The sequence below is a fragment of the Protomyctophum parallelum genome, assembly GCF_964188405.1.
Source record: "Protomyctophum parallelum genome assembly, chromosome: 5".
Taxonomy (NCBI): domain Eukaryota; kingdom Metazoa; phylum Chordata; class Actinopteri; order Myctophiformes; family Myctophidae; genus Protomyctophum; species Protomyctophum parallelum.
The window spans coordinates 49,170,062-49,197,323 of NC_139702.1; the positions used below are offsets into that span (position 1 = coordinate 49,170,062).

Consider the following 27,262-nt stretch of genomic DNA (forward strand, 5'->3'; position numbering starts at 1 on the left):
GACACAGGGACACACAGCTATTTAAACGGAGCGGTGTGCACCGCTCAAAATAATCTATAATTGCAGAGAGTTAAATTTATCGTGAAATTTTCCTCCGTCATACACTAGGATGAATTGGCTTTTGTTGAGCTACAAATCAGCTCGAGTTGTACCGAAGCTGAAAAAAGCACAGAACGATTCCACAACTTCTGGTCAGACGAAGGAGGAGCCAGGCCTGGACACTCCCACAGTGCCAGGAGCCTCTTAGTGTCGCCAACATCTCAACAGTCATCTTCCCCATTGACTGTCTCTTAGTCTTGCAGGAGACAGTGGGGGCTGTAAACATGGCACTTGGACACAGGCCGGGGTCTGATCAGCCTTGGTCAGGTCGCCTAGAGTTTACAACACTGATGTGTCCAAGTTCATGCATCAGTAAATGTTTAATTAACAACAAATCTGTAAACACTACAGTCAATAATAAATAATCACACCCATGTGAAGTGAGTGGTGCAACTCCATGTGGGGGTCCCGTGGGGGGCGGAAGCTCCAGACCCACAGGAACGCACCCAGGGGGGCGGGCCGATTCCGGCGAGCCGCCCCGTGTCTGAAACGGTTGAGAAATGACAGTTACCATGTGGGGGTCCCTCTAATGTATAATTTCTATGTATTGTTTTATCTTATCTATTTCTAGGTACTGTCTTTGCTGCTCTGTTTCTTATTTCATTGTTGGTTTACTTTTGATTGAAATGTTCTTGTTTTATTCCTTTTATTTTATTGTACAGCACCTTGTAACAACTGTTTTGAAAGGCGCTCTATAAATACAATTACCTTACCTTACCTAATGTACCTTCTACTATACTGTACTGTCACTGTACTGTACTGGCACACCCGAAATCACCATATATACAGTTAATATGTGCGTGTGTGTTTGTGTTAGGTTGTGCACACTGCACAGGTGGTGAAAAACAACCGTGCTGTTTTCGTGCTCAGACACCCAGCCACTCAAAAATAAAAGCCTGGGAGAAAGTTAGACAACCAGAAGGCTGTGTTCCCTGGACTGCATAGCCAGGGTTACAGGGCAACACCTTTGGTTAGGCTCTGAAGGGTCCGATTATTGCGTGACACAACAGCCATGATAGTGTGTCTGGGACTTTTACGTGCACTATCAAATAAAAAAACAAACTGGTACAAGGGTAGATAGCCATTGTAGTAGGACAGATATGAATATTTCATGACTTTTTGTTTGTAATGGCCATTTAATAATTAATGCTTAATGCAATCCATTTTCAGACTGAGGAGGCCTCACTCAACAGCAGTCACACCAACATGCAACACTGTTGTTGTTGGTGGTAGTCATAGGCCATGGCACTATCAGGGTTGTTTTCTGCATTAGCCTAAGAGGCTAATGCTACACAAGCAATCCTCTGTTGCATTCTGTTCTGGCCACTTATTTGTTTTCTCCTGCAGCATGAAGGCAGGGAGGGGAGCGGGGTGTATTTAAGAGAAAGTGCGCATTTGTTCTCTGTTCCGCTTACTAAGCAGATTTAATGAATCCTCGACTTAATGAAAAAAACAAAGGCCACGGCTTTGTTTTCGTTCAACCCGACTCAGTCACAATTGCTAGTTAGCTGCTTATTTCCTTTCAGTCGGTTTGCAAACCGAGATGTGTTTATGCAATTAAGGCTTGAGCAGGCACGGTTAGGCCTGTGAGAGCACTGTGGGGTTGGATGTTGTGTGTACAGCAAATTGTTTAAGTCAGGAGACTGAGATACTCCGTCTGGGGACGGGTTCTTACAGCTCAGGAGACTAACCAGCAGGCAATATGTCCTCAGCCTCTCTTCACAGCCATCATAAGTGGACCTTCAGAGTTCAGCATTTTCCTTCTTCCTGTCAACCAACATACCCCTGAAGGGCCAGTATCAGATTGGGGAAAGAAATCCTCCAAGCAGATTTATGACAACAAAATAAGGAAGTTTACTGATTATCACCATACACATTTCTCCTCCTCTGATGTGCAAAGTCTTTCATATCATCATATCATGTGACAATTTATTGTCACATAACAACTATCCATCAATAACTCTTCCCCTTCATTTCTCAGAGTGTCTTGGATGACACGCTACAGAAGTCAGTAAAAAAGCCAGTAAGGAGAACTGAAAGAGGAAGGAGAGAGAAATATGGAAAATGCAATGTCAATGAAATGGAAACCCACAGGTTACATTTTTGACAACATCTGGTTGGGAAACTCCCACCAAGATATGTTCACTCCATCCAAGTAAAGACAACTTTGGTTGTATGATAATGGCCCCAAAAATGCTGCAAGTCTTCTGTTGTTATATTGATGCCCAAGGGCATCAATATGATATCATACAGTGGACCCCCTTGAGTGATATATGGCATTTTGATTCAGAAATATAACTATTGGTACTACTTTAGCATAGACATCGGCATCACCCACATATCGTTCATTGAGGTCCTACAGAACAGGCCTGAAAAAAGTGCAGAGTTTGCACATCAATATGTTTGGGGGTTAGCTCAGAACACAGGGCCACTAAACAGCTTTCACCTTTGAACTCCACCAATCAGTAGCTAATCCTTCAAGACAAACTTTGCCCTCAGCGGTGTGCATGGCGAGGACATCCTCTGGCGATGTAGATCCTAATGCGTACTAGGACTGGAGCTGAAGAGTTGACTGTTGCCATTGGTTGTATGACACGGGGACACCAATTCAATTAGCAGACTGGGAGTCCATTTTATTGAGAGGAGATCTGCACACCATTTTAAAAGCTCCCAAAATATTTTATTGACAGAGCGGACAAAAAACGTTTCGGCCTCGAGGCCCTTCGTCAGGTATACTGAAACAGCACGTCTAAGTGCTGGCATAAGTGGCATATATAGAACAACATCAAGTGGTGTTGCTCACGTCAGTTTGTGAGTGGAGCAATCTGGGACTCGCTCCGCCCTAAATTAGGGTTGAAATTGACTGTTCATGATCACCTGGTATGTGTCACAATCAGTCAAATATTCATAAAATATTCAAGACACTCATAAATGTCTTCATTTTATTGTATCATCAACAGGTATTTACCTGATGAATGTCTAGAGTAGAATCGAAAGACCTGTCTCTTTTTATACATATAGGTGTGAAATGAACATGAAGTACTGTAGCAGTGATGTGTGCCACTGTGACAATCATGGTCAAAACAACAACCAAACTACCGTTATCCTACCGCTTTGAAATATGACGTGACATCTGGGTCATCTGACAGCATGGCCTGCCGCTGCATGGCTATTCCTCAGTCACATGCCCTCCTGAGAAGGATCAAATGAGCTCACCTCTTCCCACAGAGACAACCATGTGATGGCCACCATGGCCCCCACACAGCCGCTATTGCATAAACACACATTCTGCACATGCACACGCGTCACGTGCACACACAATCATGATGATCACAATAAGTGTCACACCCAAATGGGGGCATTGTGAGCGTGTGCACACACACATGCGCGCAAACAAAAATATAAAAATGCAACGTGCACCGTTAGCAAGAAAACAAGACAAAAATAAATAAAGCGTTCAGCCAGTGTACAGGTTGTTTCTGGCCAGTTGATCTCTCTGTGTTGTCTCTCTAAGTCAATTGATCTCTCTGTTGTCTCCATGGTCAGATGCCTACTAGCCCATGTGAGAACACAGACACTAAGTTGTGGAACCTTGTCATATGCTGGTGCACACAACGTCAACACATTAAGAAAGATTGTTAGCTAAATGTTCAGGAGAAACAATCACTATAGATGCGCATGCATAAAGTGATCCTATTCCCGGGTTTACAACACTGATGTGTCCAAGTTCATGCATCAGTAAATGTTTAATTAACAGCAAATCTGTCAACACTACAGTCAAGAATAAATAATCACACCCATGTGAAGTGAGTGGTGCAACTCCATGTGGGGGTCCCGGGGGGGGGGGCAGAATCTTCAGACCCACAGGAACGCACCCAGGGGGTCGGGCCGATTCCGGCGAGCCGCCCCGTGTCCGAAACGGTTGAGAAATGACAGAGTTACCGTGTGGGGGTCCCTCTAATGTACCTTCTACTGTACTGTACTGTACTGTACTGTACTGTACTGTACTGTCACTGTCACTGTACTGTACTGGCACACCCGAAATCACCATATATACAGTTAATATGTGCTTGTGTGTTTGTGTTAGGTTGTGCACAGGTGGTGAAAAACAACCGTGCTGTTTTCGTGCTCAGACACACCCAGCCACCCAGCCACCCACAGCTCTGTAAGGGAGTGGTTGCACCACTCAAAAATAAAAGCCTGGGAGAAAGTTAGTGCCCCCATTTGGGTGTGACACTTAATTTGTGATCATCATGAAATCGAGTGGCAAAGTGAATTTAATGTCGTTTAACATCCTTTATGCAATCAGATTGACTTTTCTGTTTGTATGTATGGGCTATCAAAGCCAGAAAAGTAGTTTTTTGTCACTCAGTAGGCATTCCCGCATAACTTCCGGGTATGATGATCATGTCAAGCGCATATACCGTCTATATGTGGTGCAGATTCATATATTGTCGTTATTGCATACAATACCAGTGGCGTTTAGGCCCATTGCTCAATATTGTCTCCCTGCTTCAGTTGCCATCTTATCGGCTGAGGAGTTTTGATTTAGGGAAAGGACTGGATTTGGTTTATACTGTCCATCCGTCACCGTTCTGTTTTCTTCTATCCTGACACCCATGCAAATCTGACGCTTAATGATTCTGCAACACTGTGTCAACGTTATCATTGTTATTCTGTCTGTGAGTACCATTTGCTTGTTAGCATTTGGTGTTCACCCCAACAGAAGGGCTGCTTCACATGACAATCAGAGGAAGAGCAAAGATACTATCAGAGGCATGATAATTATCCAACATTGATAGTCTTTCAAGTTTCAACGTAATGAAGCTTCCTGTAATTGTTTCATGCAGTAAAACATAAGAAAGGACATCATATCCATAAAGTAAAGCTCACATTTGATTGGTTACACAGAGCAGATAAAGGGCTCTTTGGTGCTGGCTTATACAAAGACAAATATTTGCGGTTGCACTGGTACTACTAACACATTTAATTTCCAGGTCACACAGCTCAATTTCATGTCTAGATTGTGACCAAGAATAGTTTGCATTTTAGAGGCCTGATCATAGAGCACACGTAACAGGACACATAAACAACAAATGTCTCAAGGGGTGGGAGGAGAAGAGCTGTCCTAAAAAATATGCCAGAAACAGCCCTTTTTCTGTGTGTGTGAGTGTGTGTGTGTGTGTGTGTGTGTGTGTGTGTGTGTGTGTGTGTGTGTGTGTGTGTGTGTGTGTGTGTGTGTGTGTGTGTGTGACTGTGTGTGAGAGAGAGAATTGGGGCAAAGGGTGTTTCACAGAAACATCAGAACATCAACAGTCTGCTCTCAAAGGGACAAAGAGGTAATTTATGCCAGAATGGATGCAATGAACTTCTCACAAATGCACACATATTGTTGAGTCCTAATGCATCAAGGATAGTAGCTCCTTGATTTTCAAGTAACCGAGTAATTATTGCACATTACACAGCTTGGTTGAATGCTTGATTCTGATTGGTCAATCACTGAATTCATCAGTCTGTTATTGTTGATAATGACAGCTGAACTCAATAACAGACCGCTGTCTAATCAAAGGCTTAGAGAACCTGGCTCAACCACCAAGCATCTACATTGCTTGCTTCAGTGCCGTATCCAACATGGAAGCCATGTGAACAAGACACACACGTCATTTACAGCTAAACATTGCTCTCAAGAATGTTTTTGAAAACATTTGAAGCGAGAAATAGACAATGTAGTAACCAAATATTGATTGATTCTACTTCATCAACACAAAAAAAATCCTTTGTTTCGTTAGTTTTTGGTCAATTTATTATAATTTCTTTATTAAGTAGCCATGTAATAAGTGGGATAATCAATCTGGGGAGCGGTCATTATTGAGAAAAAAACCCAGACAGGGTGATTAGACCATGATGCAATAGGACATTACACAGCTGTAGACTAGTTATGACTATCAGGGTTTAAGTTGACTATTACCGTATCAAATTATAGCTTGCTCTGCTAGCAAGCAAAAAAAAAAGAGGAAGGAAAGAGGGGAAAAAATGAAAATAGACAAGTTGAGGTTTTTCACATCCTCATCCAGGGTCCAACATTAAGATTCACCTCTCTCCATTATCAATTGGCAGTTACTTCAGTCCCACACTGTGCAGGAGGATGCTAAACGCACAGGTAGTGGTGCCAGCTCACGGCAGAAACATCTAAAGAGTTAAGTCTTAAAAAGACAAAAGAGTGGCCGCACACACTGATAGCCAAAGTGCAGATTATTTATTTGGATGCAGAGTAGTAGAGTTACTTCAGTCTCACCAATCAGCATGGGCCAGTAGACTGCAGAGATAACTGACACAATCAACTATAAAGGCTAAAAAAAAATGTGTCCCAAAGAATAAGATGGCAGTGATGCCATCTGACCACGGCAGCTTGTTTAATATAATTTAAACGTTCTGCACATTGCTACATGGCCTGTAAAATAGGTTTAATTTTTCCTACCATCACTTCAAATCAATATTGTCTCCAGTTCATATAGGATGATTTTAAATGTAGGCTAATGATGACTACACCTGGATTACAGTGGATTCCTATGGGCTGATCTGAACTAGACTTATCCCCTTACCCCGAATCGTGTGTTTCTATATCAGAAACCGTAACAAGAGATATGGTGACATTGCTACATGGTATCATCATTTCTCCACCATCAACTCTGCCATCGAACTTGCTGAGTATCAATGTGACCTCTGCCAAACCTCTAGGTTCAGATGAGAAACCTTTTGCCACAATGTAATGTTATAGTAATTTACTACTTAACATTGCACTGTGGGAAAGGCAAATGCTAAATAGGAGTTGGCACACAACAGTTATGTATACAGTATTATATGTGTTGTTAGACATTCACCAACAACAACAATAAGCTCCACTGAGGACTCTGCTGAATGGTCAGTGCTGTGAGTGATAATGGGCCAAAACAAAAGCATATACTAAAAACACAGGGAGAAAAGTTCATATCGTCGGTCATAATGTAGACACTGTAAAATGAGACTTTGACTGCCATATTGTCATATGATATCACAGAGCAGGCCATTATCAGCAGGAGAACAGAAAATCCCCCGACGATGCCTGGTTTCTGGAGGCTGGATTTCACTTTCATTGCAAGTTCTATGGAACTGTGGTTCTATGAAAACATACCAGCATGCAGGCTGTCTGCTTCCTAATGCATCTCAATAACCGAGATGCCCGATAAACCACAGGAAAGGCCTTCATGATCAGCTGATAATATACACCACCACCACAGTCCCCACCAAATTCATTTCAGTTTTCTTGTCAGCTATCCAGTGTGCTTTGAGGATTATGAGCTTGGTCAGTTAACATAAAATATTATCGGAGGCACAAGTTAACACAGGTAGGGCCTAATATATCAGGGATGGGGGCACGGTACAGAGACATCAATGACATTTATTGCTAGTGAGACAAAGCTGCAAATTATCCATTACTGTCCTCAGTAATGATGTTCCTGTTAATAGTGTGTGTACTACTTGTGTGTGAACTGTGTGTTATGCCTATGCTGTGTTGTGTTTAATATTGTGTACAACTAGTGAACAACTAGTGTACAACAACACACACTGACACTAGTGAGTTCATGAGTTGTGAGTGCTATCTACCGTATGCTGTGGGATTCTGCAATGACAGCGAGTTGCACACAAGTGTATCGTTTGCCCTTTTCTTTGAGGCAATTTGATGAAATATGTGAGAACTGAGAACGTATTTAAGCCCTTCCTTTTTATGTAAAACGCCATTAGGGCTGTTTTGAGGAATGGTTTGGGTTAGGTTAAGTGGTTTGCTACCACTTGCTGCTTTGACTCAGCAGAGGCGTGCGTGCTGTGCATGGCCATAGACCATGACTAGACAAGCTGGGTTATTACTATTAGCTTCTCGGCTGAGGAATGCAAAGTAAGTCGACCACCACTACCAGATCACTTGACGAACGCATTCAAAATCTATCAACTCACTAGCTAGTAGTAGTAGCTACATAGGAGTTGGTATTGTTGTGGGGTGTTTTAAGTAGTCTATGCGGACAGACAAGGTGAACAAACATCTAAGCATACACAACAGACAAACTAATAATAACAAAACTCCATCTTTAACAATTATGCCAAATGTATTTGTTTTGGCACAACAATACGAGGCCTATATCGCTGCAAACTCTGCACCTAGTTTCGTGTCTTTGAACAGGCTGAATTTAAAGAGCGTCTACTTATTTATGTAAACACGCGTAGCTGCTGTTATTAAAAAGTAACAAATACATAATAAAAGGTGCACTTACGTAACGTCTCAACTTTTTTTCAGGAGGCGACTTTCTCAGCCACCCCGAGCACACCACATCTCCCCCACTCATATCGGCTGCCTTTTTCTGCCGTCCTTTGGAGTAGAAGAGGGGATTTGTATTTGGACCTGCAAAACGTCAACAGGCCTCTCAAGTCTCAAACATTGACGTAAAGACACAAAAGTTACAATGTTGCATTTAGCACGTATTTTCTGTTAGTAGTAGCAGTAACCGTCACTACAGTCCTTCCTCGAAAGTCGAGGCTAACGCGCACTCGCGCAGTAGGCTAGTAGTCCTCTGAAATGCACTGACCAGATTTCCCCACGACTTCTGATCAAGTCAAGTGTGAATATATCCGAAAGGTTGACGAAGTGATTGTAAAAACATCCGTTCTTGTTGCCCTTGTTTTCCTTATCCGAGTAAGATCGCTGTGGCGAAACGCAGACAGAAGTGAAACTCGCCAAGTTTATGATTATATGGAACGACGGCTTTATGCAATTCCCGTCAAAGTGAAGCGACTCCCTTTCTGCGGAATTTGACGACCAGTGTTGCGATGCATATTTGTATCTCCCAAAATTCCAACATAATAATGTTTTCCAACCAAATAATAGGGTCGTTTCGCACTCTTCTCCCCAGCAGCTTACTCCAGGGTTCCTTTAATTGTGATTGACAGGGTAGCTTCGTCTTTCCCTGAACTCACCCTCCTTCGGAACACAGAGGGAGAGGCAGCGTGCAGGAAAACCCTGCCGTTTAACCATGGGACATGTAGTCCCAGGCCAGCAGCTAGATTGTTTAACGTTTATTGTCCCAAAATAAAATAAAACGGCTGTCGGCACGTTTGAAAAAATATATATATGACAGGCCATGTAAAACAGAGTTGGACATCTGACACGAGTTAATAAAACGGAATAGCGACAGAGCCTGGTCCAAAGAAAAGACAAAGAAAGGACCCGCCTCTATATTGACCGGGAGGTCCCACCAAATCGTGTAGGCCTACTGTAAACTACACTATCCATAATGCGTGTGCAGTGTAGTAGCTGCAGTTCTGCTGGACATTCTTTACCTCCCGGTTTGTAACAGAACTGCTGTTCCAAACAATTAAAACTACATTTTATTTTTTATTTGTCTTTCATTGTCTTATCAATTAAAGTGCAGTTTGAATAGAATATCCTATGTTATTAGTGGTCCAGGAGACCAACTTGAATAGTGGATTAGCCTAAGTGGAATCGTGGTTTGTTTGTTTGATGATTGAATACTTTCTTTGCAGTTTGCAAAAAACAAAACAAAAAAGGGTTCAATACAAAAGGTCTGCTATTCTATTGGGGTCCTAACTCCAGTCCTAACTCAATTCATAGAGGTATACAAATGACATATAGGCATACAACACTATGCAAAAACATTCTCTAGTCTAAATGGTTAGAAATGAAAAATAAAAATATATATGCCTACAGTAAACAGTTCGGGCTGGGGGGGGGGGGTAGCCACTTAAGTGAGGTGACTGGTGAGAGGTTCCAAAAACAGAGAAAAACAGCTGAGAAACTAGACATTTTCTGCCATGGACCATTTGGCGGAATGGGAATTCCCGTGGGAGTATTGAGGTAGCTAGCCTATCTGAGGAATGTGATTGGAATGCTATTGTAATGGTAAATGTGACCCTTAAAGAATGCTGCTGCCTTTCTATGACTTGTGACTTTACCAGTATTGTTAAGTGAACTGGTCTTTTTCAGCAAGTAAAAAAAAAAAATACAAAGAGAAAGTAACTGAACCATTATGGGTTCAGTATAGGCCAGTGCATGGTTCCCAAAGGGGTTCCAATCCACAACAAACAAAAACATTTCAGCACCATTTTAACTATAGCCTATTGTATACTTACGACTATTACAAATTAAATATTGCTTTGATGCCAATAGCCTACGTTTGTATACTTTTACTATTTGTAAATGTTTGAATGATGGAGAGTAATTTTATATTAGCCTATGCAATCACTACATTTACTTAAGTAAAAAAACGTAGTACTTCTTTCACCATGCACTGTCAAGTGTCATAGCATCAACAATAATAGTGAAACAGGAGAGGTAGGCTACTGTGGTAAATAAAGTGCTAAGAGTCAAGAACCACTAAATATTACTCAAGTAGCCTGCCTAACTACTGTAAAATTACTTTATAGGCAGAAAAGTATAAAGTAGCACGTTTAAGAATATTCTGTGGTGTATGGTCATGTTGAAAGGGCCATTGTGGCGTCCTGACTGTAAGCCTTCCGCCAACCTAGTTTTGCATAGTAATATATAATAACCTAGGTTTTTTGATTAGGTGAAATATTGGAGAGTAAAGCTGTCTCAGCTGTATCACCAACAGTAAAGAGTACGCCCCTGTGTTTGTATAGATATGGGAAACAGGACTAGTCTTGGTTTGACTTGGTCCTTACCGTGCTTGCTGGGAAGAAATTCTAGTGTAGATAGATAGATAGATCAACATATGGAATGTCAGAACAGGTCAGCTCCAGAGGGTGGCAGCGGGGGGCAGTGTCTTGAGTGTACAGGGTTTGATGAGCGCCCAGTTAGGGCCCCAGACAACATTTTGATGCCAATCAAATGATTTAAAAGGCTCAGCAGTGACTGTACTGCCATCGCTTCCTGAATAGGACCCCGCCAGCCCGCCTCCTCAGGCGGATCTAGCTCAGATGAGGGCGATTTTAGAAAATCTTTTTCTAAACAATAAAAATGTTCAAACCCCGGCATACAACCGCGGCCGGGCAAGGAGGCCTACTGTGGGCAACACTACCAGGTTGATGAACAGCTTCCACCTGGCTACCGTGACCGTCAGACTGCTGAACACCCAGCTATACCAGGGACAGTGACTTGGAGTCTTGGACTTTATTGCTCTTCCTAAATGGACCTACCTGCGGATTATACCAGTGCCAGTAACTTTATGTGGACTATGAGGTGGACACTTTCCACCTTAAACTTTAATCAATTTTTCTCACACCAACGTCCATATAGCATACAGTATCTTAAATTGTTATCAGTCACACATCTTCTTGTACTCATCAATGTTGGCGCTCTTATCATCATACATCAGCTAATCAAATCATCACATTTCCTTAATACAAACACAAAGCTGTGCGTAGTTCTGTATGTCTTTAGTCCCCAACCTCCCCTCAAATGCAGTTTCCTCTTTGTCAGTAGAAATTATTTGTCAGTTCCAAAGTTCCAAATGTATTTTTTACTGCTGGGTATGGTAAATCATTTACATTGTCCTTAACTGCCGAATGGTACAACAAAATGCAACTACTTCCAAAATAAACACTAACAATGATCACTAACATAAAATCATCATAGTGATCATCAAAAAGGCTCCCTGAATGAACAAATTAGAATCGCCTGTTAAACACATTAGCATCAATGATGCCTCCAAGTGTCCAACTGGATTTTCAATACAAAGGCAAAACAAACTTTGTAAATCAAACAGTATGGAATTGTGTAAATATTTATAGAAAACAAGGCTTTAAAAGATAGTAAAATGCATACTATAATGAACTAGCCCCTGTAAATTCTCACTGTACTAAATAGAAGTGGTCCAATCATTTATAATAGATTTTGAAGTCATATGTACATTTATTGCATGTGATATGAAACTTTTAAAACCAAAGCACTCATCATACAGCAAATAACCAAATGTCCCTGGAACAATGGAACAGGGGAGTGTGTGTGTGTGTGTGGGGGGGGGGGGGGTTCAATTCCAATCCCATAATTTATAAAGGAATATTACATGCAAATCAGAAAGGTAATTGAGGGTCATCATTGAGGCAGACAGTTGTGAGTTATGGTTCAACAGGATAATTGCATGTCAAGGATCTCCAACTGTGTCGCTAAATGACAGTGCTCTCTCAAATCTGTAGTGTACATGCCTCTTGTGTGTGTGTGTTCATGCACATGTATGACTGTGCACGCCAGTGTTAATGTTACAAACATTGTGATAAATCATATTCATGAACAGTTAAATGTTCAATGTAATTAAGATGAGAAGCTGATGTTATGGATTTTTACACAGACTACAGAGGCCAAAATGCTTTGCCTGTTCTTAAAAGGAAAAGCGACAAGCATATAAATCAAAGATTCATTTACAATTTGCATGAAAGATTATGAATTTGAAACTTTTGTTTCATTCATTTCGTGTTTTTCTTTTTTTCTTTAAGTGAGGTAATGGTAATAAAAAAGGTTATTCTCCGTTGCTTAGCATTAAAGCCCAATTTCAAGAGTCAGACGCTTAGGAAATGTCAGGAGTTGACAGCCACAAAATAAATACAAATGGAGCATGGATTGAATAAATAATATGGGCAAGATTTTATCCAAAAGATTAAGAATATATCAATCTAAAATTATTTCAAACTAGATTAACACGGTTGGCATTTGTTTGTGTGTGTGTGTGTGTTCTTCAACATCTTCAGTACTCTTATTTCCTGGCAAACAAAGGTTCATGTGCACATCTATATCCCATCTAATCTGTATATGCATGTGTGATGTCACACGCCGAGGTCTCCCAGTCTGTTCCAGTTCCAATGAGTCAGTCTATGTTCAAAAGACCAGTCTGCTAATGGTGTTGAACCCCCCACCCCCACCACCCCCTCCACCTCCAGAGGGCCCACAGCTGCCTGGGGGGTCGTTGTCGTCAGATCCGTTTGGCCTGAACGAGCAGGACGACGAGGCCGCCTGGAGAGCCCGGGACCGAGCGTTCAGCTCCTGTTCCTGTGGGGACATGGAGAATGACGATGATTACTCGTTGCTTCTTTGTGCATAGTGGCCTGGTAATTCACCAGGTGTGAACACATTTCTTGTTGTCTCAACACCAAACAATGACATCCCAAAGGATTTAAGAGATGATATAATAGAAATTCCAGTTTTCATTCATACCCTACCAGGCAAGCAAACCAACTACATGTCCCACTATAAAACACCACAAGGGGGCAGTTCTTCATCACATTAAAAGGTGTTTCCTTAATCCCTATAGGCTACTATTACTATAGGAATACCAATTTCCATCTTGGCTACCACGTCCACATCCTCAGTATATAAAATAAGTGACTTATTTTACGAGTTTAATAAATAAATAAAATACATGAGTGAGTGATTAGATGATAGGCATCCATAATATTGTCACATTATACACACCCCATTTGCATTTCTCATGAGTACCGGTAGTAGCATTATGTCTTTACTTATGTCTATAAAATAATTTGTTTGTGTTTTCTGCTCAGTATATACTTTATGCTGTTCCATTGTCTTTTATCACCCATTTGTATTAATTTTTGTTCTTTGTTATAATATTAATAAACTCAAATTGCAACGTAAATATTGAGGTTTTTCTATAAGCCCCTCTAGGGCTTCTTAACTCACCATCGAACTAAAACAAAAACAAAAAACGTTTCCCTAGCATCACAGAACAATTGTGCAGCCAGCCATGTGCTATGTTAGTTTATATACTGTTGGTTTCTTTAATACTGCTGATCTAGGAACTGAAATTCCAGAATTACACAAAAAGTGAAAATACCTGAAAACTGGAGGACTCCGTGAATCAAATGTGGCAATCAATAAAACAAAACTACTAAAGAGACCCAAACAGTGGTTCAGGCCCCATATGTGGGTCTATTATTTGTATGGGTCCCGACTAAATACGACTTAATTGTTTGTTTCCTACATTTAGTTTTTCATTATTTCAAAAGAATTTAAAAAATCCAATTCTGATGCTGAAATGTCTCAGCAATGATATAGCTCTATTAGAGCGCTGTTTAAGCTCCAACACTACTGAGACAATATTTAGGTGAGACTGTACAGGTAGTGCCAGTATGTACAATAGTCTGTATATGTTTTAGTTTTTTCCCCAGGGGTTCATTTCTCCGGGCTGTAGACCTGTGCACCTGTATAATAAGTTGGGCCTATACATCAACATCTTCAACAACAGAGAAAAAAAACCCTTCACTAACAGCAAAAGTAAGGTATGGTTAGTAACAATCAATGACACTGTGTTATAGTGACAGTTCATCTGAGTATTGTGGCGTCCTCTAGTGTTGATTCCGGTCATCCCTTAACATTCCACAAACCAGTGAGTCATGAAATTACACCTCTCCTTTTAGTTCACATTTGGTTTCAAGTAGAAATCAGAGTAATTTTCTCTTGTCAATGAGCTGTGTGCACAGATGAATGTGTGTGCAGCCAGCTCCACAGCTATTTCACACTTGAATCACTAATAAAAATGTTAATAATGATTGTAATAAACATAAGCTAATAATCAGCACATAATACTCATCATGTCAAAAGGTGGTTACAGTGTTTGAAATAGTGTGATGTAATGATGTGATTAGTGGAATGCATTTTCCTCACATGATAAATTACCAAGGTGACTTGGTCTGAATGACCAATGAACCACTTAGCAGCAAATTAAAAAAACTAATTTCTTGCCCTGAACCTCTTTCACTTAGCAACACAATTTACAGGCTGCTGGCATGTGCTATTTTGACCTGGACAATTTTGTCATGAAACTAATTGGGGTGAGTGCCAAAAGAGAGGGCCTAATATACTGTATGTGTGACATAGGTGCTAAACCAAGTATAAATCACAACGCGGCCTAGTGGCAAGGGATGTTGTGTCAGCAGCTGCCAGTGCTACCAACACATGTCCAACAACAGCAAGACACTTTTATAACATATACAATTTTCAACATTTTGTCACTCGGGCCTCACCTGCAGGTACAGCTTGTTGTCCTTGGTAATGGCGTCCAGCAGTTCTTTCTGCAGCGGAGGCTCAGAGCTCAGTGTCACTCCGTTAGCAGGCCCTCCCCCGTTCATGGTCTGCCCTGGCACTCCCTGTTTCCGGTAGAGCAGCACGTACGCTGTGTCCTTGGGGAAGCGGTTGGTGATGTTCTGCACTGACTGGAAGGATGTGAATGTCACTCGACTGTCATTGAATAGCAGCCAATCCCTGGCCTCCTGGCCGCTGCTGCTAAGTACCACCTCCACCTGTTTGGATGAGGCTGACGGGGCGGAGCAGGTGGAGACGTCCCGCTGGCCATTCCCTGAGTCCTCCTCCAGGATGAAGTGATTGGCCTGGTGTTGTGCTCCATCCGCCCCATTAATGTTCCGGCCGTACGCATAGTAGTGGCCACTCTCGGATGATATCCCAGAATGCATCACCACAGAACTGAGGATGTAGGGCACAGAGTGGATCATCATGTCGCCTCCTCCTCTATTCATCAGCTCTGCTCGCTTTACTCGCTCTTCACCCTTCTCCTCCTCGTCTTTCTGTGAAGGTTTGAGCTTCTTTGCCAGGTTTTCGCTGCTCTCAGGGGACTCCACCTGCGGAGGTGGCGGGGAGGAAGAGGTGGAAGAGGGAGATGTTCCGGGCGGTGGAGGGGCATGCACGGGCAGTCTCATCAGCGGTGGGATGGTGACATTGTCCAGAATCTTCCGCCGCACGTGGCACTTGGCATCGTAGGAGAAGCGCAGCAGGGTGAGGATAAGGTACTCTGGTGCAGCCACCACCCTCATGGCCTTCTCCGCCCGCTGCAGCGACCCACACCTCTCACAGAAGTAGGCATTCTCTGCATCCAGGATCTCTGGGGCCAGGAAGTAGTTGACCATGTCAGGCACAGAGAGAGGCGGTTCATTGGTCACCGGTGCAAAATGGACGTCGCCAGCTGGTGATTTTGCAGCCGGACCTTGTTCTGGGGCTTCGCTGCCACCGTTGACGGCACCCTGGCAAAGCCCCTTGGGCTCTTCAGAGGGTTCTTCATTCTGTGGGCCTTCTTGGGTGATGTCAGCAGAGGGGCAGAAGGCCAACGATAGGTCGGTAAAGGGTTCATCCTTTTCAGAGATGCTGTTGCACTGCATACATCGGATGCCCGTGCTCAGTCTTCCACCAAACATTGTCTCAATCAATGTTCTGCTGTCAGCCGCAGGTTTGGTTTCTATCAGGGTCAAATGTGCATCTTGCATCCCCTCTGTTGAAGTCAGAGTTCCTGAGTCTTTGTTAGTAGTAGTGTCGCTGCCAGAGCCAACATTTGGCTTGGCTGATTCCAGGACCTGCAGGGTTTTCTCCTCTTCATGTAACCTTGACAACAGAGAACAGACAGAATCTTAGACGTACACTTAACGCATTTTGGGCGGGAACCCCTTTTGGTGTTTGAAGCATTATGTTGTTTTATTATGTTACACTTTAGCTATTGAAAAATAGCAGTTCTACAAGCTCATAGTGCGGCACCGAGTGCCGCGCTACGAGCTTGTAGCATTTTTATTTTGCTTTAAGTAGCATGTGATGTGTCAAACTAACACCATATCACTAAAGGGAAATGCCAGACATCCTCATGAGAATACCCATTTCTATTTTTGAAAAATCGTGAAAATTGGGGGGGGGGGGGGGGGGAGCTGAAATGCAGAAAATGAGTAGCAGCTCAGTATACTATTGTCTTTATTCCTCCAGCTGCTAAGGCGTTTCAGAACAAACTCTCAACAAATATTCAGTTCTAAGGTGAACTGACAATGATTAAGCACCTGACCATAGTGTCACTATTCTGCGCATGTCATAATACTCAATAGAGAAAGATCTACTGTATAAGGTCACAATATGTTGCGGTGAGTGTGTGAACTTTATTGTGGATTTAGTGTTGAGGGAAAAGGGGAGACCTGTGGGAGAACCCAGTCAACAAAGTATATAGAAATTGAGTGTGACTGTAGTGATACCTGTCTAGGAGAAAGCGTAGGTACTCAGAACAGTCCTGCTGGGCGCCTGCATTAAACCAAGGAGGCCGAGACGCTTCAAAGAAATTCCTGGGAGCATATGCTGCCCTCTGTAGGACACAGATGCACACAGACAGACATGAACACAATGCATGCATACACACACTCATCATATCAGATTCATTATGTCATGTCAATATTACATTTGATTAAACTATTTTTCCAAAGTGCCTTGGGGTCACCAATTGTTTTTTTTCTTTTTACATGCATAAACTTTCCTTAATGATTATATCTGGTTTTAACTTTTTAGTATTCATTTACGATATATCTTTTCTATTATTAACACAATCCATGAGCCCTCTAGAAGAAAAAGTGGCGCCACTAACATTAGAATCTTAACAATTGTTCAAAAAAAGAGCTTGTCGCAATTAAACATAGGCAACGGCGGCTGAATGAGACTAACCTGTGTGTGTGCAAGAAAGGCAAAGAGCAGCTGGAGTTTCTTCATCATTATATTGGCACCGTTCAGATGTAAAGACAAGACACGCCTCCTGAAACTGGGAGACACACACAAGTCACATTAGCAGAAGTACCGTAATGTTTGTAAGTCACATTACCAGTAATAACAAGGCTATCCATAACATGTGAGAAACACAGGCTTCCAAAGTGGCAATGAGAATCCTACTATAATAAAATGAGGAAAAATCTGTCCTCAACCATTTGTCTCTAAAGAGGGTTCCAACAGATCTGAACTTGCACATGGGCATTGACCACTGGCGCACACACACACACACACACACACACACACACACACACACACACACACACACACACACACACACACACACACACACACACACACACACACACACGCTTTAAAGCCAGTTATCTCATGAATACAATCAAAAGGATTCTGTATAGTTCAAGAACTCACCAGCCATCACAGTGTTAGGACACACACTAATGCCCGGCCCTGAATAAAATTAATAATAATCTGTTTCCTGCACAGCATGTTGTTGAATCATGACGTCACCAATCACATCATTATTAATATAAAATAATTATTGGAAAATAAATGAGTCCCGTGTCCCATTCTGGAAGACAGCGTTACCACTGAGATAAAGGTTTAGGATTAAAGTGCTCGCTGGGAATAGTTTAAATTGTATTTCTGTATGTCTGGAACGCTCTGGTGGAGCAGTTACCGCTGCGACCAGACTACGGATAAGCGGTTGAAGATGTACCCTGCCATCAACACACATTGCATCTTCGCATGCATTTTCCTTCACCTGTACCACTGAAAATGCCTTTTTAACATGCCATATACATTGCGCAGCACTCACTCTGTGGCCATGAAGAGCGTCTGGATGATGCTATTCATGTAGCAGGTATTTCCCAGGTTCACCAGGCCTGTTTTTCCTGTCTCTGACTTCCCAGCCAGCCTCAGTAGACCTGGGGCAAGTGAGTTGGATTGAGAGGTCCAGGCACTTTGGTTTAGAACCAGCTTGATCTTCTCCTCACTGGGCTTTGGAAGATCCTAGAAAAACAGTGAAAAAATACTGGTACACCAAAGAGAAAAGAAACAATAATCTTTGGCCCGCATTCACACCTTATGGATTGCATTGATGATAGTGTTAAATGTTTCATCACATTAAGTTCAATTTATCAATTTTGTGCTGTATAACAATAGTTTAACCATTCAGGAGCCTATTAGGTCTACTCTAGGGTTTTAGTCCAATACATTCACGCAGCTCATTTGTAAGCAACAGCCTCTCAGGGAAAATTGGTGACTCAGTTAGTTCACCAACCTCCAGGTTTGTCCTGCCTATGTTGTATCTGAGGCTTCCAGCATGAATTTTGAGACGGAAATTGATCATTTATATTAGATGAAAAAAACGTTATGGGAGTCAATCTAAAAATCTATATTTGTGAATTCCCTAGTAGTCTTTTCAAGCACACACCCCACCTCCTTCTTTTTTGAGGGGCACTAGCCCCTCCTACATCCAACTTTTGGCATTATGTGAAAACACAGACAATTCTAAGTGTTCGTGTAAACACAAACATTGCGTAACACAAACATCGAAGACTAAAGTGAGGACGCAACTTGTGATTGGCCGGAATGAGATGATGTATGATGATAAGATCGGGTGTGATTCTTTCCATCTATACCAAATCTCTTCACAAAAAAAAAGGCCAAGCTTAGGGACACTAGGGTTTGTGAGGCTAAAACGTTCCATTTCTGCGGAGACCGTTTCATCACAGTTGTATAAGACCTGTCCTGTGTTCCGTTTACCTTGATGGCCTCCAGTATGTTGTCATAGAGTTCAGGGAAGCCAGAATACTGGTACATCATACAGTGGACCAGCTCAGTGAACTGAAGGAGAAAGGCCTTACTGGTAGGAAGGCCATCAGTCCTCAGAGACTGAACCAAATTGACCACATGAGGTACAACCTAAGGACATGGACAAAAAAAGAAAACAGTACAATTGGTACAGAAGAATAACGTCACAATAAAGACACTTAGTTTCAACAAATACAAATAGAGTATACAAATGTATGCACCCTAGTTTTAGCGAACATTAGCTAAATGTCTGGCAAATCTGCAAAAAAAAAAAAAAAGCTTACCACTACCTTTCTTCAAAAATGTGTTCATAAAAGGTGTCTACTATCACCCAAGCCAACTACTCCCTTGGGAAACTTGTGACAGCTGCTGAAAGTTGGGGTACCATTAACAACGTCAACATCTTCACATTTTTATTCTGCTTTAAGTAGCATGTGATGTGTCAAACTAACACCATATCACTAAAGGGAGATGCCAGCCATCCTCATGAGAATACCCTTTTCAGCTATTTGATCCATGATCATGTTCTTTTTGTGATCTTCATGACCATACTTGAGATTGGGAACAAACATTGACCAGTAAGTTGAGAGCTTTGCCTTAAATGTGCACCATAAATAATCATACTGTGGAAAAAGAAACTGGCCATAGTGAAATGTTTTATGTAATCTCAGTTATAACATCTCGTCAATAGTAGAAAATATTTAAGATGTTAATATATAAATATATTATAACACAAATAATTGTGTTCCCAAAATCATGATAAACATATTAAAAGTTGATGTAGGCAATTTTGGAGTCATTCATCAACACTGTCTACATTCATACTACCAAGCTTAGCTCTCTTTTTGCAAGCTCTATCAAAAACAAACTAGAGTATACTATTACATGGGATCATTTAGTAGACTAACACAGGGCAAACTGGAAATCTGTCTTCAATGGTTTCAGTCCCTCCGCTCGGGCCATCCAAATTATAAATTGTATGTTCACTATTTCTTGATCGACCATACTCTTTTTTTTTGCTAGTTTTCTTGAATATACTGTTGGCAGCAGCGGAATAGGACCTTTTCTGGATACTGGCTTTTGGCCAAGTTAAACAAAGTCAAATGTACCAACTACTGACCGCCAATCATCCATGTGTGTGCATTATTGACATTATTGTTCAAGTTCGTAGAGCTTCCCTGATTGGTCGGAGATCCGAAATCCAAATACAGGGGCAAGGAATAAGTTAACACAGGGGCTGCATTTTCACTCATACCACATGATTTACAGAAAGCTTAAAGCATTTTATGAAATCTTAATAATATTTTACTACAAGGACACTGCCTGCTGCACTCTTTAATTCGTACCAAAATAATCTGATTACCTGAGATATTTCAGTCTTGTTAGGTTAGTCATTAAATAGGCTGTGGAGAAAGTGAGAGGGAAACGGAGAAAGAAGGTGACCTTACCAAGTGGAAGGCCTCAGGGGAATGCTGGAAACTCAGCAGCATGTGGGAGAGTACGACCAGTGCCCCCTGGCGCACAATAGGGTACCAGAGTCGGTTGAACACCTATGGAAAAAGGACATGTTATTGCACCCATCAACCAACCTCTTGATCTATCCATAAATCCCACAAACTATGCCAATCTCACAGTCAGCAAGAGACAGAAAAATAAATAACGAAGCCAATAATCAAATGAAAGATATATGTTCTATCTCACCAGCTCGATCTTGAGCAGAGTAACGTCTATGAGGATGGTGAACTTCTGTACCGCAGCCAGTCCTTTCAGCAGGGCGATGACCCAGATGTCAACATGCTGGGCCAGAGGCCAAGACAGCCAGTCTATCATCCTGCACAGGTTAAACAAGACCAGGAGAATTGTATTTGAAAAGTATGTGTCAATGCATTACATTGGTTACATGATACTGAAGCATTCCGATGCTGAATGGAGTTGCATCTTTCTGAAGGGTGCTAAGCATCTGTTTTAAAGTCATTATTAAAATTTTAACTTTTTTGCGTGTGGAGATATTGATGTAAGCCACCTTTTTAATCGTATAAACACCACAATTAAGTAATTTTCTTTCTATGGTTTGAATTTGAAAATAATCACTGGTATTTCACATCCTGGGTGGACGAAATAAGTGTTTCGTCCACAAAGGTTTCCCTTTTCATGATGCGATGGCCCAGGAATTTACACAGACAGCGGACAACATGGACCACAACCTGCCCAGCACGGAAAACATGGTCAAATGGGCAAAGATAAAGCGAGTGTGTCTCACACTTGGATGACTGCGACACAGACACGTGGCATATCTACCTATAATGCCACAACATTCATTCAGAATTTCAGATCTGTTATAGAAGAACTGTAACCTGCAAAGTGCTTGAGTGATGCTGGCGTCTTTGACATTCTGGTCTGTGGTGAGGCTCTTGATAAGCACTGTGATCATCTGCAGTGGAATGTGCTGCACCAGGCTGGCCAGGGCAATGGATGGGTCAAAGGCAGAGTCTGCAGAGGAAAGCAAAAATGGTAAAAATAAATATAACTTAATAGGAACTGATAGCCATGAGGTTAACTCTACAGTCTACATACTAATATGAGCCCTGAGCTCAAATCCAATGGCTGTGTTGTGGCCCCTCTACGGTCTCCCTCTAAAGCTTTCTCTTCATTCGTCCAAATAAAGAAGACATAAACAAGGGAATGGACTGCATAATATTTTCTTGTTTAATTAACTATAGCCTAGTATTTTCAGGTTATAAGCCAAATCTAACATTCCAACCACACAATTCTATAAAAATAGCTTACGTGTCAGTTGATGTATGACATTCATGCCCAGCTGAAGAGTGGAGCATAATGTCAAAACTTGGCCAACAAAAAATAGCCTGTGTTTTCTGCTACTGTATATGGAATTATGGATTACTGTTGTGAGTAAACTGACAATTTCAGCAGGAAGACTGATGCATTCTCCTTCCCACATAAATAAATGAATGCCTAGCATTAGCCTACACATCATCATGGCAGTGATGCATTACTGTGATTTCTTTGCTGCCCGTTTTCTCTGAAAAATACTACAAAGTCGTTCTTTAGTGATTTGTGATCGCATCGCGGCCGACATATTACCGCTTCTGGCGAAAGATAAACATCGCCAGCTGCTAAGACTACAATGTGCTTTCGGTTTAGTCTGTGCGGTGTCACAGAAGCAGCCACTCATACAGCTGATGTGAATCATGGCGCTGAAGTACTTAGACAGAACACTAGATGGCGGTGTTCTAATGTTTGTGTTGCCACAAAAAGCCGATTTGTTGATTCTCCTTTTATTGTCAATGGCAAATGTGACACGAGTTAAGGACAAAAAGCTGTATAGCGCGCCTCAAAAACATATACATGTTTTGTTAACTTAAGTTTTAACCGGAAAATATCACTTCAACTTCAATAATGCAATAGATTCGATTTTTGTAATGGGCTACAGTACACAATGAAGGGCTAAATAACTGCATTTCTCATACAACGATTTAACACAGACCCAATATGATAAGAAAATGGACCAGACAGCACTAATCTGTCATAAGACAATGAAGGTGCCAGCCTTTATGCTTACAATATACAGAGTTATGAAAATCCTTACTAGTAGTGCGATCAGCAGTATACAGTACATACATGTCGGGGTATGTATGTCGGTCTCCTCTCTTGTTTGTGATGTCATTGCCAGCGGTGAGCACACCTCACCACTGGCAACTAAGGTACGTTTGGTGATCGGCTGGGCATGTATGTTATGTATGTATGTATGTATGCATGTCGGAGTAAGAATGGTGGTCCCTTATTGGCTGTTGATGGTGACATAACCAAGGTATGTTTCAAGGTTGGTATAAGGTCAATAACAGGTCTAAATGATTTAGAACAGCAGTTGTAATAGACATTAGTAGCAGTACTTGCTCGCTCTGCTTGCGCACAAGTAGGCCATGTATGGCCTACTTGCGCAAGTTGGCACCTCGACAGAGTGCATTTCTAGTTGGGATGGGATCAAAGTATGCTTTGCTGGCATCCTTTGCTGGAGGAAAGTGTACCAACTGAGTGGAGTCATCATAGGTTTTGTAAAGTCCAACCAGTACTGGCAAGTGGCAACCAGATATACTATCCCACTATCAGAATAGGGTTGACGTGGTGTCTTACCAGCACTCCACTTGTATCTACTTGCCTCCACACTTCCACAGACTATAAGTACTCTGCCAAGGTTCTAGGCTTGTACAGTTAACACCTGTAAACATCTGTAATCAGTAGCAGCTGTGTTGGACGGACGGGCAGATATGGGGAATAAAACGGATAAGCTTCATTTTTATTGGCTTTTATCGATGTGGGCCTCGACATGTCATCACGCAGTACATTTTCATTTTCAGGAATGAATTAAAACCCAATTTTATGGACTTTTGATGTAAAAATACACAAAAATGAAAATGTACCCATTTTCTTGGCATCCATTGTTAGGTATGCCCATATGATGACCATGGATGTGGTCTAAAAGTGTGAAGAACATATTTTTCATTTCATTTTTTTATCTCATCCGCTAAAATGGGGGGATACATTTTGGATGAAGTCCCAACCGGAAATGACATCGAATGTTGCCCAACAGGCGCTCCCAGCCTGTGGAGCAATGCGCTCGGTTATGATATCAATAAAGTTCCGTCCTGTGATTAATCTCCGTCCTGAGCGCCGAGCGTTACCATTTGATAGGACCGAGACCTCCGTTTATACCTCTCAGGGTGTTAATATAAAACACATTATTCATGATTTTACACACATTTCAGTCACCTCTTTTGCCCATTAAGACCACTCTACAAAACATCGTCAAACATCATTCTACAGGCCACAGGTTTCTGCGTTACACTTTTTTTTCCTACCGTGGCGCTATTGGCCAGTCGAGCTTCTAGTAGTAATATGAATCAAGTTACGAAAAAGATCAATACGTTTACTGAATATAACAGTTCACATGTTGTATTCAGAACACTTGCTCTTTGCTGTAGCCTACCTCCTGTGTTTCATTATTAATGCTGTTGCTGATGCTTTTATGCAAGTTCAAGGCTTAAGAGCTGTTGATTTCAACTAAAACCAAATATGATCTGTATTAAGTTTCTATAGCAAAAATGTGCTAGTGGTTAAGAGGATGTTATGTTTTAGTATCTCTTCCTGTGTGGGGGACCTGGGTTTGAATCTCGGGCATTACATTATGCTAACCAAGAATCATGCTTGTAAATTGTAGAATGATTCTAATTTACCAATATGCACTTTGGTTAAGAAAGAAATTGGCCAGGTGATTACGTCGCAGCATGTCATGATGGTGTGGTGTGGTGCAAACTTATTGTGTACAAAGTAAGAACACTTGACATATTAGTAGATGAGGCCTATTGTCTCCCTGTGATACAACTTTTGATAATTTTCCACTACTCTAGCACTGTTCTGGCAGGAGTTGTCTCACCGATAGAGGAGATGATGGCGAACACCTCCTGCAGGGAGGGCAGCAGGGTGGCCAGCTCAGCCTTCCAGATGTTCTGCAGCAGTGTGCCGACCTTGGTCACCTGATCCACATATTCCCGTAGCTCCCTCTCCTGGCTGGCGGGGCAATTGAAGTAGCTGATGGTCCTCACCAGCTGCTGGCAAAACAGAATGGCCAGCTTGTCCTTGGGTATGCACTGCAGGAAATCGGACAGCATGGTGCTGAGGCGGGCGCAAAGGGCAGGCTCGGGCCGCTCACATACCATCCTCAACACCTCTACCTGGACGACACTGAAGATCTCCAGCACTGAGGGGCAGCTGATGAGCAGACGTAGGCTGCAGTGGATGTAGTCTATGATGGCTGGGTCCTTGCGGTCCAAGGGGCCATAGCCCTGTTGCAGCAGGCCAAGGACAAAGTCTTTAGTGAAGAAATTCTCAAACTCAGGGCGGTGATAGCGAGCGTAGGCTTCAAGGACCTGGAAGCCCACCTTCTTCTGGAAGGCATCTTCACCCAGTAAGATGAAACGGGCAGTGAGAGTGTACAACGCCTTACATTGCTCCTCTGTGACTTCCCTCTCTGCTGCTTCCACTACCCTCTTTACAATGGCCTTCTTCAGGTTAACAGGGTGGCTTGAGCAGACCAGGGCCTCCAAAATCTTGTCCATGATGACAGTCTATAGAAAGGAGTGCTAAAGGACGCAGTCCAAACCTGCACAAAGAGCAAAAAGGACTGACTCAGCTATAGATGGCACCTGAAGATGGACAACTGATTTCATGTTTACATCTAGCTCATAACAAACTGTCTACAGCATCACTTTGCTCCACAACAGGAAACATCCAAATAAAATGTCAATGAGCTTGGCTCCATCCTTCTTAATTAGTTGCGTTATGATGACATTACACATCAACACAATACAGAGAACTAGCGCTAGCTAGTGTTTATGACATGCTAACATTAGCATGGTTACGTACCATAAAGTATGGTAGGTAGTTGAGAGCCCACAAGCTACATAAAGTTCCTCAATACAATTCCCTTTGATTGGCAAGTGACCGAGGGAGTGACTTCTGTTAAATGTCGAAAATATATGTACTGTTAAATAAACGAACAAAGCAACACAACTAGGCCTAGCCATGTAACGTTTATACTAGGTGCCACTGACTTAGCATAAATGCTGTTATCAACATACAAAAAAGTCGTATAAAGTCCTTACCCAGATGAATCATGACAGAACTATCCGACCTGATAATCCTTACAGTACTTGCAAAACGTTACTCATTTCCTGACACCTAAAACACATTTTATTATGTTTTTCTACTGCTCTAAATCAGCTGATTACCCGTCCACTGACGTCATTCTCGTGGACGGCGTATGAGGACCCCAGGCATGACACATTTCGTCTTGTCAGTGCCTGATTCTACTCATTCTAGTAAACCTACCTCACGCAAAGCTCTAAAATCACTCTAAAATAGTCGGAATGATGTATGAGTCATCGGCCCATTATTGAATGATATATATATATATATATATATATATATATATATATATATATATATATATATATATGTATATATATATATATATATATATATATATATATATATATATACACACACACACACACACACACACACACACACACACACACACACACACACACACCTGTAGGCCTATATGCTATATTTCATGCAAAATCTGAATTGTCGGATGTCAATGTCGCATGTTGAAAATACAAATTATGACAAATAAAGCGGAGTACTTAGCAGGCTCTATGGTTGAATATCTGTCAACTATCAATATGAAACTAACTTTGCTGTCAGTGTGGCCCCAATGCCCCATGTCTGGCTGGCAATTAATCATGTTCACAGTGAAACATAAATTAAACTTCTGGTAACTCAGATTACAGTATGAGACACTAATTTCTTTCTTTCTTTCTTTCTTTCTTTCTTTCTTTCTTTCTTTCTTTCTTTCTTTCTTTCTTTCTTTCAAGGCTCATGGTCTCTTAAGAGTTTTTCTTTTTCATATAGGGGTTATATTGGGCCTTCCAGGGGGGTAAAGAAGGGACAGCAAATGTATATATTGATTCTTAAGTTTAATTGATTGTCTCTTCTAAGGGTGTGGTTTTAATTGCGACAGTAGGTCGCATTTACTATGAAAAGGTCCATTTCCCATCAGTCAGTCAGTCAGTCAGTCACTTTATTATCCCCATAGATGGTCTTGTGAGTGACATCACGTGACATCATCAGGGATGTCATAGTTACAGTAAATGCGAACTGCTGTTGCGTCGCAATTAACAGAAATGGGTTCGACTGGGAGCTTGTCAC

General features: G+C 41.8%; 3 protein-coding genes across 9 annotated transcripts in view; 1 reads left to right on the top strand and 2 right to left on the bottom strand.

Moving 5' to 3' along the window:
* The window catches only part of gab1 (GRB2-associated binding protein 1), a 69,951-nt gene extending 60,657 nt beyond the window's left edge, over window positions 1–9,294 (bottom strand). For 2 of the 6 annotated variants that reach the window (XM_083765293.1, XM_083765292.1), the window contains exon 1: window positions 8,406–9,294. In XM_083765293.1, the coding sequence (XP_083621419.1) occupies window positions 8,406–8,477 (72 nt within the window). In that variant the 5' untranslated portion in view covers window positions 8,478–9,294. The remainder of the gene's footprint in view (window positions 1–8,405) is intronic. The other 4 variants (XM_083765291.1, XM_083765290.1, XM_083765289.1 and 1 more) reach the window with 4 other exon arrangements.
* The window catches only part of smarca5 (SNF2 related chromatin remodeling ATPase 5), a 342,548-nt gene that overhangs the window by 286,727 nt on the left and 28,559 nt on the right, over window positions 1–27,262 (top strand). The window lies entirely within an intron of this gene.
* usp38 (ubiquitin specific peptidase 38) lies at window positions 12,227–26,293 on the bottom strand. The gene is made up of 11 exons (XM_083765018.1): window positions 26,152–26,293; window positions 24,924–25,649; window positions 21,826–21,961; window positions 21,173–21,302; window positions 20,920–21,021; window positions 19,424–19,582; window positions 18,474–18,667; window positions 17,597–17,690; window positions 17,137–17,243; window positions 15,142–16,507; window positions 12,227–13,150 (listed from the first exon to the last, which is right to left on the bottom strand). The coding sequence occupies exons 2-11, from the start codon at window positions 25,603–25,605 to the stop codon at window positions 12,980–12,982; spliced, it is 3,141 nt and encodes a 1,046-aa protein (XP_083621144.1). The 5' UTR covers window positions 25,606–25,649; window positions 26,152–26,293; the 3' UTR covers window positions 12,227–12,979.

Excerpts from the sequence above, each read along its gene's own strand:
- usp38 (XM_083765018.1), bottom strand. The coding sequence starts at position 25,605 with ATGGACAAGATTTTGGAGGCCCTGGTCTGCTCAAGCCACCCTGTTAAC. Across the intron at positions 21,962-24,923 it reads CGCCATCATCTCCTCTATCG|ACTCTGCCTTTGACCCATCC; the intron begins GTGAGACAACTC and ends TTTCCTCTGCAG. Across the intron at positions 18,668-19,423 it reads ACATACTGGAGGCCATCAAG|GATCTTCCAAAGCCCAGTGA; the intron begins GTAAACGGAACA and ends CTGTTTTTCTAG.